Raw genomic sequence first — 11,521 nt, forward strand, 5'->3', positions numbered from 1 at the left:
CTTGGGAGGTGGGCAGGCTGCTAAATAGGCAGGTTGGCTCTGTAGCAATTGAATTACTGTAAACCTAAACTTGCTTAATCTCTCCTGGTTTTTTTCTCCCTCAAATGGGCTTGAAGTAGAGGGAACCAGACTATTGGTTTTAAGATCTTTTTGCTTTAATAGAAGACAGAATGTTAACAAAAAACAAAACAAAACAAAGGCTCATTCAAATGTACTGGTACAGAAAATGGCTTTAAAATACAAAAATCTTACCAGACCCATATCTTGTCTTGGGTTCTGGACATGCCTTGTCCAGCCTGCCAGCCGACCTCCACATAGCCAAAAAGAGCATTTTAAGAGTCTGTAGCTATCCAAAGGACTGTTATCCAAAGGACTGTTAAAAGCTGTTTAGGGATAAATCAAAAGCTGTATGTGAGCAATGGGTGGTAAAGCTGGAAATTCAGATCCAGCTCTGAATAATTGCTCTGAAAAAACAAATCCAGAAAAATCTGACTCTCCCCCTGTTCTGCAGATGCACATTCCCACCGAGTCCCCAAGGGAAGGCTGAGAGGAGAACCTGAAATACCTCAATGGCTTGACAGAAGGGTTTGCTACAGAGACCTGGGCCAGCCTTACCCCTTTTCCCTCGGTTTGGCACTTATTTTAAAGATGATGATGGAAGGGGCAACTAAAGCCATGCTTGCATTTCAGTTCCTGGTGTTACCTGTGCAAGACACCTCCAGCCAGATGTTCTGGGGTTTGTGGGGTTGTTTTTTTTTTTTTTTAATACAGCTGATATCAAAAGTATTTTTTGTGACTTGTTTTCGTTATCAGTGCTTTTTACAAAGCAGGTGTGTATCCCAAGGGGGAAGCTCCATGTGGGGCAGTGGATGTGAAGTTCATCTTCTTTCTCTGGCCATGTTGCAGCACTGCTCCTGTGAGATGCTCAACTGCACAGGCAGACCGTGGCTCCCACGAGGGTGGGATCCTGCATCCAAGGAGCAGGACCTGCATTTCCACATCAAATGGGATACAGTGGTTTTGTTTGCTTGTTTGTTTGTGTTTTGTTTTTTTTTTTTTTAATATGGAGCCATACATTTTTTTAAGTAATTTGAGATCTGAATGTGATTTCTAATGTATCGAGAACGTTAATATTTTAAAGCTATAACAAAGTTTAAATTTTTACTTTTTTTTTTTTCATTTATTTTAACTGTTCTGTTACCTTAATTTGATGTATGTGGTTGGGGAATGTTGCTTCTCCTCTTAGCATTTGTTTCTATAACCAGAAATAAAATTATATATGAAAGAGAAAATGCCCTGAAATTGCTTTGCTGCTTTGGGGTGACAGACTTGAACCTTTCCAGTGTGGTATCATAGTGGGGAGTGAGTTTCCTGCAGCAGTTTGGGTTGTTCTCACGGTGTAAGGGGACAGTGTGTTTGATATTTTTTCCTTTTATGTAGGAAGTAAGTATTTATCTGCACACCTTGCACTGTTCCAGAGTTCACAGACTTTTGATCCCTTGGCAGTTATTTGGGCAGCTGTTGGCTCGCAGCTGAGTGAACATAATGTACGTGTGTTTGAGATCTGTAATGCTTCCCCTGGGGGTTATAAACTATTCCTCCAGCTCCAGCTTTTGTCATGAAGTGAAACATTGTTATTCTGAAAGATAAGCTATTTCAGTGTATTCCCCTCTAACTCATAATAATGGTTTCGTGTAAGCATATGAGGTCAGAAAACATCTGCCTTATAGTTGGGCTTTTCCTCCCTTGTCCTCCTAATGCAGCTACAGTTTAAATTCTGGGTTTGTTTTGACTAAACATTCTGAGCTCCAGAATTAAATAGGAATGTCTTTTAAGACCTCGGTTGACATAAAGTAACTGTAATTCATAGAATCACAGTATGATTTGGGTTGGAAGGGACCTTAAAAATTATCCATTTCCACCCCCTGCCATGGGCAGGAACACCTTCCACTAGACCTGGTTGCTCAGAGCTCAGTACAGCCTGGCCTTGGACACTTCCAGGGATGGGGCAGCCACAGCTTCTCTGGGCATCCTGTGCCAGGGCCTCCCCGCCCTCACAGGGAAAAATTTCTTCCCAATATCCCATCTAACCCTGCCCTCTGTCAGTTTGAAGCCGTTCCCCCATTGTCATGTCCCTTGTAAAAAATTTCTCTCCATCTTTTTTTGTAGTCTCCCTTCAGGCACTGGAAGGATTTTTTTTTTTTTTTTTTTTTTTGATTGACTAGCTAAATAAAAAATAATAACATAGTACACAGTGAGCTAAGATGTTCAGCAGAGCCGTTTTTGGGGAGCATCTTTTAAAATTGTCCTGTCTTTGGTTCCCCATGTGCATTGGGTATTTTCTGACCCAGTCAGGAGAAAGGGTGCATAGGAAAAACTGAATGCTCTTCCTTGCTCCCCTCTCCTCCAGCTCTGGCTGTTCCAGCTGGGGTGACGGATGCTGCTGGTCTTCCCAGGGCAAAGGGGAGCTGCTGCTCTGCTGGCTAATTGCCCAGGAATGCTGTTAATGAACGCTAATGCCTGGAGGGCGCAGGGCAGGGAAGTACCCAAGGGCAAAGTGCCAGCCTTTCCTCCCTGACACCTTTTCCTCCTCGCAGGGGATGCTCAGCATGGTGGTGAGAGCTTCTGCCTCGTTAGTCCTCAGGAGAGATGAGACTGATGGGGAAATACTAATGGATTTTTAACCTTTTGGAAGTGCTGGAGACCTGCCTGCTGAGCAGCTATTTTTAACATCTGCCAGTTTTGGAAAACACCGTTTTGTGAACAGGTTGCAAGAAAGGCTGATATGTTTACCACCACTTCCTTAGAAAACCCAGCTCTGGCATCTCTGCCATGTGATGATGTTTTCCACAGGTCTCAGCCCCCAGAGCTGCTCCCTTCATGCCACGCGCCATGGCCTCGGAACCGAACTTCCCCGCTGACTCCTGAGGTGGACAGTAACAGCAGCAGCACCTGGAAATAGTCCGTGATCTCCGGGGGAGATAATTTTGGCATTACCCCTCCTCTGTGCGGTCTGGACGCGGCCCAGCCCCGCCGGGGCGGAACCTTCGTGCAGCAGCCGCCGCTTTCCCCCGGAGGCGGCCCCGGCGGACCGGCCGGCCATGGGGGGCCGCTTTGTGGGCGCACCGGGGCGCGGGGCCGGGTGCGGGGTGCGGGATGTTCTCGGCGGCGGCCGAGAGTTTCCTCAGGCAGGCGAGGTGCGCTGGGGATCCCCGGGGGGCCGGGGGACCGCCGGAGAGACCCCTCGGGGCCCGCCGGGGTCCTGGCGGGCGCGGCGCTGAGGGAGCAGCCGGGCCCGGGGGGGGGAGTGGGGGAATTGCGGGTCCAGGGTCCTGAGAGCCGCCGTCCTCCCTCTCCCCCGGCAGGGAGATCCATGAGGAGGAGCTGCGGAGGTTCGTCGGCCGCGTGTCCGCCCTCCTGCAGGGCCCCGAGCCGGGCCCCGAGGCCGCGGAGGGGCTGCGGAGGCTGCACCTCACCGTGGCCGCCACCAAGTACCCCCGCAGGTGAGTGAGCGAGCGGCTGCTTTCTTAACCCCAACAAATAAAAGGAAGGGGGTGGGTTAGCGCTTTCAAAAAAAAAAAAAAGCGCCCTGTTTTTTTGAAACCCTGAGTTCGATATCAACAATAAGCCCCTCTTTGCCTTCCCCCCCCCCCACCACCCCTTGCTGAGCACAAGCTGCCTGCCTCCTTTTGCAGGGGGAGTAACAAGTGTTGGTGTCACTGAGCTCTCTGTCAAGAGGAACAGCATTCAGAAGTGGAGGTGATAAGATGACATCAGTCACTGTCAAGGGGGGATCATCCCCAAGCCAAAAACACGCAGGAAATAATCATCTGAATCTTTTCTTGCCTGGCAGTGATGCTTTGCTGTGGCTCTTGCAGGCTGGATGGCAGGTTTGTGGAGCTCTTGCAGACAGTGCTGTGCTCGCCCAAAAGCCCTGAGCAGGTTCAGGTGTTATGTGCTGCCATCCTGAGAGAGATGTCACCTTGCAATGATCTGATCCTCTGCTGTGATGAGATTCAGGATACAAAGCTCTTGAGCCTGGTGTCCTCCGTCCTTCTGGCTCAGGTAAATGACCTGTCAAGTCACAAATCTTCCCTTGTCAATATGGATTTGCTTTTTGATTGTTCCCTGTCACCAAGCTCCTCCCTGAGCTCAAGGAGAGTAAAAATCAATTGAGAGTATATAGGAAAAACCAGAAGCAGTACCATATTCATTTAAGGAACCCCATTATTCTGCTTTGCATAGGGGAAAATAGCAGCTTTTTTTGTGTTTAGCATTTGATAAGAAAAACTGCTTAAAACTGTAATGTTTAGAAACTGATGCCCTGGAAACACAAAGGAACCCTTTAGTGCTGGCTGCTGAAGTAGATTTCAGATCAGGCCTGCTTGAACCAGGGGAGCAAAAGATTTTAGAGTGAATTTACTACTCCTTTTTATGACACTGGCTTTCATGTCCAAATATAAAAAAATACACACAGAATCTATAAAACATGTAGGGCTGTAAATGTGAATGACACTGCAAAGATCCAGATTCTCCAAGGAGAAGAAAACATGAGGATTTTCCTGTTCTCAGTGCTGCCTGAGGAATAAGCTGGAAACTTCTTGTTTTTCCCCTACTCCTTTTACTGTTATTGTACCTGTTAAAATATTTTTCTGAAACTTCTCATTTTCATGAGTTTTACTGTATGTTTAGAAATGTCTCCTAGCTAGTGCTGTGAGTCCTTTTTGGTTTGACTTTTGTGCTGATGCCTGATGGAAGAGATTGCACGGTGTTGGGCTCTAGCACTGGTAGATTGTCTGCCCAGCTTTACCTCTGCTTTATTTTTAAGGGAAATAAGAAGGGTGAAGTGGCTGCTGTGGGGCAGCGAGTTGTGAAAGTCCTTGAAGGAAGATTGCCCGAGGGTCAGAGTGCTCTGGTCCTCCTCCCTGTCCTGGCAAATGTCATCAGTCTCTCACCAGAATCTCTAACTGAAGGTAAATATTTAGGAAGGGCTGAGATTGCCACCTGGCTGTGATCTGTGTAGTGATCAGAAGGCTTTGGTTAGAAACTGCTGTCGAAAGTGATGTCTGGGCCACAAGGAAAGTGAACTCGCTCCCTGACTCTGAGGCAGGATGAGGAGTACAGGGCATCCAGCCCTGGCATGCCAGTTCCTTTACAGACTGCTGGATCAGAGACACAGGGATCGAGGCTGGAGAAAAATAGAGTTAACAGGGGTGCAGAGGCTGCTTCTCTGCCCAGTCTGGCAATGACCCTGTGACTTTCCTTGCACAGAGCAGACAGATGCTGTCAGTAGAAGGCTGGCTGGCTGGCTGAGGTATGCCAGTACTCAACAAGGAGTCGCTCAGCCCTTGGGAGGTTTCTTCTCCAGTCCCAGAACCAAACAGGTGAGTGCTGAGTTGCCGTGGTCACCTCACAGGGGCAGGAAAGCAAAGCAAGGGGATTTATAGCTCCAAGATCTAAAAGTTCTGCTGTAGAGCCAGAACTTTAATCATAGAATCGTAGAATCAACTGGGTTGGAAAAGACCTCTGAGGTCATCAATTCCAACCCTTGATCCAACACTGCTGTGGTTATCAGACCATGGCACTAAGTGCCACATCCAGTCTCATCTTAAACACCTCCAGGGACGGTGAATTCACCCCCTCCCTGAACAGCCCATTCCAAGAGCTGATTCACTGTCTGTAAACAATTTCTTCCTAATATCCAGCCTAAATCCTTGAAGCAGTTTTAAGGGAAGAGTGTTAGTGCCCACGTACCTCAGAGTAAAAGGTGATTGCAAATGAGGCCAGTGTCAGAGAGAATAGTAAAGTTTGGAGGATCCAACACAGTTGCCTTTTCTCTGTCTGATGCCTGCCCTCTTGCAGGACCCTAAACGAGGGCTACTTATCTCCATGGGCTCGGTTGGGTTTTCACTGCATTCCCATCCAGCCTTTCCCTCAGGGTCTGACCTGCATCTTTTCCCTCAGCCTGCTCCTGTCACAGAGGTGGATGGTGCCATTGCCACAGACTTCTTCACAGTGCTCTCAGTGGGCCAGCACTACACACAGGACCAGTGGCTCAACGTGCAGGCCTTCTCCATGCTGAGGAACTGGCTGCTGTGCTATGGGGGCCAGGAGGGGAAGGCCCCTAATCCAGGTATGGACTGAAGGTCTGAAGGCCAGGGTGAGTTGCAGCCCCAAAGAGGGGTGTGTGCTCTGAGATGTCATGTGAGGTGGCTGTACCAGCAACCAGCAACCTCCTCTGCTTCAAAGCGAGAGTAGGTTAGTTTAAATATTAGGAAGAATTCTTCCCTGTGAGAGTGGTGAGGCCCTGGCACAGGTTGCCCAGAGAAGCTGTGGCTGCCCCTTCCTTGGAAGTGTTCAAGGACAGGTTGGATGGGGCTTGGAAGAACCTGGTCTAGTGGAAGGTGTCCCTGGCAAGGGGTTAGAACTAGATGATCTTTAGGGTCCATTCCAATCCAAACCATTCTGTGGTTCTCAGTGGCAGGAATTTGGGCAAGAGTTCAGAGATCTTGGACTAGGAGCAGGGAGACTTCTGGGAGGAGTATCACAAAGCCTGCTGACTGATGCTTAGTGAGCCTTACGTGAGGAGTTACTCTTTTAGTGAGTTCCCTGCTTTCAGACAAAGCCCCATGGCTCCCTAAGAAAGAAGGGCTGGGGTGGTGGGAGACAGCATCTCCTTAGTGTTCTCGTAACATTTCCTTCTCCCCTGTCCTCCTGTTTCTCACACTGCACTGGGGACAGTCAGCTCCTGTGCTGTTGTTGGGCCACTGTGGGGGCTACATCGCCCAGGATGTCAGCAGGAGCTGACACATGTAATCTTTATTCTGTAGATGACAAACCAGGAGGGGACAGGTCTGTTACATCCATCATCTCAACTACATCCAGCTCCAGTCGCCTCCTTCCCCCGAAGGAGCATCTGCGGGAGAAAGCCTTCGAGTACTGCCAGCGGCTGACTGAGCAGAGCACCCGGCGTGAGTCTTGCCATGAACCCTCCCTGGAGCTCTCCTGGCAGTGTTCTTGGAAACACTTCTGGCTCACTGCATGTTTGGGGCTGGGATCTCATTCCCTGGAGTCCACAGTCAGGCTCTAAGGGTAGGACCTGCTGCAGCTGCTGGTGCAAGTCATTGACCAGCCCTGAGCTGGGGTGTTGGGAGGGATTTGGAGGCAATGGCCATGTTCTGCCTCCTCCATTTGATTTGCAGGGGGAGGCTGTGAAACTTGTTTGTCATTAGCCTGGAATCGGGATCAGTATGTGTTCCTGCCTGTCCTGAAATTGGAGTCAGTGCTCAAACTGCCCATCTACTGTTCCTATTTGGGCTCAAAGCATAACTTGGACTCCTTTCTCTGGCAGGACCCCTGAAGAAAGATGATGGAGACCTGCAGAAAGCTGTAAGTACACAGATGTGAGACTGAAACTCCGGGAGTTGTGGCTTCCCCTACTCCAGTGTGACTCTCTGCTCTCCTGCAGTGTCTCATTGAGGCAGTGGCAATCATGGACATCATCTGCAAGCAGGACTCCTCCTACGTGCACCGCGCTCTCTCCTCCCTGAAAATCCTGCACGGCAGGATTTGTGGGGATGCCACTTATGCCAGGGCACTGCTGCCCATTGCCCAGTTCTTCCTGAACCACAGTAAGTCATCAGCTCCCCCTCCCTCATCCGCAGTCTAGTCTTGCATGCTCCAGCACAGCCTTTTGTCCAGACAGTTTGCTGGCTGCCAGAGATGGCTAATTCTACCTTGGCTGTACTCTGGGATGGATGATCCCACTCCAGGAGACCCAGGAGATGAGGGGTCCCATGCTCTTTAGAAAAACATAATCCAGATCTAGATTAGCCCTGGAGCCTGTGTTGGCAGGGCTGCTGGGTGGGCTGTGCTCAGCAGTGTGTTGTTTCCTCACAGGCAAACTGGCAGCTGTGGATTTGGATGCAATCTACAAACACTTGTTCACTGATATCCCGGCCCAGCTCTTCCACAACTCATCACTGGCCTTTGAATTCATCCAGTTCTGCAAAGACAACAACCAGCTCTTCACGGACACCTCTGGCATATTCAGGCAGAGCTTCCCAAATCTCTTCAAGGTACAACTTGCTGGAGCAGCAGAGGGGAGAGCCTGTTTCACATTCCTTTTCATGCCCCAGAACTTCCTGTTTGCACCCCAGAGCCCTCAGTGTGCCTCCATGTCAGTGCCAGGGAAAGCACAGGCAAGAAGGACTGTTATAAAAGGACCTGAGAGTTTTAAGAGGGAAGAGGGTTCTGGGTGTGTTTGGCACTGCCAGGAGGGGAGAGTCTGTGGTAGCAGGACTGCTAGTGGGTTGGGAAGCACAGGGAACGCAGGACACAGCACTTTGTTTCTGGAAAAGTTTTATAAGTTGCTGCTTACCAGCCACTGAAGCAGCTGCCAGAGGCCTGTGCTGAGCTTCCAGCAGCCTCCTGGGTTTTGACCAAACTCTCAGATTTCTGGTTTTGCTTTTCAGAAGTGGTTTTCCCTTCCCCATCCCTTGTCACAGCATGGAATTGTCTGAGTGTGTGGTGGAGTAACAGGGACAGTGCAGCAGTTTGTGGTTGTTCCTTGCAGTTCCTGGCGTGGAACAGCCCACCCCTTATCTCAGAGTTTGTGGACCTTCTCCCATTTCTGCTGGATGCAGGCACAGCCATTGAGATCTTCCATTTGCTGCTTGACCTGCCCTGTCTAACAGCAGCTCTGGACATCCAGCTCAGGTAATGCACCTTCCATTTTTCTCACTTGCTCATCAGGGTCTTGACATTGACCACAGCCCAGTACACTCTTCTCTGAGCCTCAGCCTTCCTGTGGCTGCTGCTTGGATGACTGAGGGTGCAGAGTGCTATTTTTCCCTTTCCCAGGAGTGATACAGAAGCAAGTTCTGGAACTGTTGCCTGATCATGGGGAGGGTCTGAGCTCATAATTTTCTGTCATCCTGATTGTCTTCCAGACAGCCTGGACTAACGAATTTGCTGTCAGTTGTTCAGTGTTCACGATTCCAGCTGTGTCCTGTCCCATTCTCATAATGCAGCACGTTCTCTGTGTGTTTTCTGCCAGGGCAGCTGCTCTTCCTACCTCTGAGAAGGCCACAAGTGACCCAGCTGTGAAACCAGCCACCTGCCTGGAAGCCTTTCGTCATCCCCTCTACAAGAGCACATTCCAGCATCTTCTCCGCAGCAGATCTGCTCCCGAGGACGCCCCGGAGAGGTGAAAGCCTGCCCACCAGGGTGTGGCTCAGCCCTTCAGCTCTGGGAGGCAGCACTGGCATTACTGGGAAAGGCACAGGCACTCTGGGGCTGGGGTGAGGTGGATTTCCCTATGTCCGCTTTGCCAGCACTCAGAGGCCATGTGGGGGATAGGGAAGGGCAGCCAGGAGAGTAGCTGGGAACAAGCTTTCAGCAGTAACTCTTCTCTTGCCCACAGTCTGATCCCACTCCGGCAGCTGCTGGGATCCCTGGCTGGCAACCCAAGGGTGGTGCAGTGTGCAGAGACTGTCCCTGTCTTACTGGAGCTCTTTTTCGGGGTGGTGGCAGAGGTAGGTCCTTCGGGGGAGGTTGCCTCCCACTTGTGCCACGGGGGCCTCTCGTTATGTGAAGAGCAGTCATAGAAGCAAAATTATTAAGATGCTGCAGCTTCAAGAGAGGGCTGCACCGGGGGAGGGTGGGTTTGATGCTGGCATGAACCACCACTGAGCTGGCCACTTCATGCAGAGAAGCAGAAAAGCTCCGTGGTGCAGTGTCAGGTTCACTCTGTGCTCTCAGCCAGCTGTGAAGAAGAGGGGTGAGAGCAGAGTGCCTGACAGCTGCTTTGTGCTCTGCTCCCCTCCTGCTAGATCAGGCAGTTGCTCTGCCAGCTGTCTTACCTGGCTGGGTAGTTTGGGATTTGGCTGCCAGAAGTCGCTTGTTTCAGCCCTTGCTGAAAGCAAGGGCTGGTTTTCAGTTTGCAGATGGGTGTCTGATAAACCAGCTGGTGGTGCTGCTGCTGCAGAGGAGCGACCAGCTCTACGAGATCCCAGCGTTCAAAGATGACGTGTACAGGTGAGATGGGACAGGAGGCCCAGCCAAGCTCCCAGCCCTTCCACTGGCTGCAGCCTGGCAGCCCAGGAGCCTTGTCAGTTGTGGCCCAGTCCCTGATGTGACACATCTTTGGAGGGTGAAAAACAGGAACACCCTGGGGGCCACAGCGCTGTGCCAGTGGCTGGGTGCTGCCAGCCCCTCCCCGGATGGGTGATGACCACCTTGCTCTGCCCCAGGGTGCTGAGCTCACAGCTGGCCATGCTCTGCAAGCTGCGCCCTGCGCTCATCGTGGAACTGTCCACAGAGATTCTGGAATTCTCAGGAGCAGTCAGCAACATCCAGAGCAAGGAGCCCATCTTCACCCACGTGGTGAGTGGGGCCCGTCTGCTGCTGCCACAGGCTGCTCCAACTACGGTGCAATCTGGCGGTCACATTCCCTTTCCTCCTCTCTCCTAGAGCATTAGCTAACCTGATTTTCTGTTCCCTTAAAGTTACTTGATTCCCTCTGCTTATGCTTGCCCTGAGCACATCTGCCTTTGCCCCAGGTCTGGGCTGTCGGGGAGTACCTGTCGGTGTCCTACGACAAGCGCTGCACTGTGGAGCAGATCACGCGGTTCTTTGAGGCCCTGGAGGCCGTGCTGTTTGAGATCACCCAGCTCCGGCCTCTGGCCAGCACCCCCAGCTGTGCCCCCCGTGCCATCAGCGTCCTCATGGCCACCCTGACCAAGCTGGCAGCCCGCAGCCAGGACTTGATCCCCAGGTGAGGATGGGCAAAGGGTTGAAACGTGCAGATCTCATGAGTCCAGGCTTGGGTTTGCTAGTGATAAATAACTGAGTTTGTCAACTGATGGGACCTGGAACTGAAACAGGACGGAGGAGATAAGCTGTAGAGGGGCACAGTTTGGGGAAGTGGGATTCATCTGCTGGCTAATGCTCTGTCACCTGATGTTCAACTGCACTAGTCTGTGGGCATTCACAGGCTTAAGTAGTGACCTGGCTGGGTGTAAAGGTCCTGCCAGCTGATGTCTGCATCCTTCTGTCCTGCAGAGTGTCCATGTTCCTGTCCAAGATGAGGACATTTGTGCAGAGCCCCGCCGTCACCTCTGTTTACTGCGAGGAGGACCTGGAGGAGATCCTTATTCGGGCAACTGAGCTCATGAACCTGCTGAAGATGCCCAGCGTGGCTCAGTTTGTGTTCACGCCCCCCATGGATGTGGCCAGCACACGGCTTCAGAGAGAGGTGAATGACTCCCTCCCTTTGGCCCTGAGGATGGTCACCCAGCTCCTGGAGCCAGCTCCTGGCTGCATGCCAGTGTGAGGGCAGGAGGTTTCTGGAGTAACTCACTGGACACTGCTGACACTCAGGGCTGATCTTAGCTGGAAATGAGGAACAAATGATTGCAAATGAAACAGAAAACAGGAATAAGTAGAGCTGAGGCTGCTCTTCTGCTCTGAGGTTCTTTGTATTTCTGTGTCCCAGCGTCTGTTGCTTTTTTATCTCCTA

At 51.1% G+C, this 11,521-nt stretch overlaps 1 protein-coding gene across 3 annotated transcripts; it reads left to right on the forward strand.

Annotated features, from left to right (window-relative positions):
• Positions 1-3,088: 3,088 nt before the first annotated feature.
• AP5Z1 (adaptor related protein complex 5 subunit zeta 1) lies at positions 3,089-11,472 on the forward strand. 3 transcript variants are annotated; one of them, XM_027889444.1, is made up of 17 exons: positions 3,089-3,197; positions 3,366-3,503; positions 3,879-4,065; positions 4,829-4,973; positions 5,272-5,384; positions 5,965-6,133; positions 6,831-6,971; positions 7,352-7,389; positions 7,469-7,631; positions 7,900-8,078; positions 8,576-8,718; positions 9,059-9,208; positions 9,425-9,536; positions 9,941-10,038; positions 10,254-10,386; positions 10,563-10,777; positions 11,065-11,472. In XM_027889444.1, the coding sequence occupies exons 1-17, from the start codon at positions 3,157-3,159 to the stop codon at positions 11,333-11,335; spliced, it is 2,436 nt and encodes an 811-aa protein (XP_027745245.1). In that variant the 5' UTR covers positions 3,089-3,156; the 3' UTR covers positions 11,336-11,472. The 3 variants fall into 3 exon arrangements, with proteins under 3 accessions (XP_027745245.1, XP_027745246.1, XP_027745247.1); XM_027889445.1 differs by having other exon boundaries at positions 6,843-6,971; XM_027889446.1 differs by lacking the exon at positions 7,900-8,078 and having other exon boundaries at positions 8,646-8,718.
• Positions 11,473-11,521: the final 49 nt, after the last annotated feature.

Source organism: Empidonax traillii, unplaced genomic scaffold (genome assembly GCF_003031625.1).
Source record: "Empidonax traillii isolate 1590-97213 ecotype Southwest subspecies unplaced genomic scaffold, ASM303162v1 scaffold263:size1499331, whole genome shotgun sequence".
Classification (NCBI taxonomy): domain Eukaryota; kingdom Metazoa; phylum Chordata; class Aves; order Passeriformes; family Tyrannidae; genus Empidonax; species Empidonax traillii.

Coding starts and splice junctions, on each gene's coding strand:
- AP5Z1 (XM_027889444.1), top strand. CDS start 3,157: ATGTTCTCGGCGGCGGCCGAGAGTTTCCTCAGGCAGGCGAG. Junction 6,972..7,351: donor GACTGAGCAGAGCACCCGGC/GTGAGTCTTGCC, acceptor TTTCTCTGGCAG/GACCCCTGAAGAAAGATGAT. Junction 9,209..9,424: donor CCCGAGGACGCCCCGGAGAG/GTGAAAGCCTGC, acceptor TCTTGCCCACAG/TCTGATCCCACTCCGGCAGC.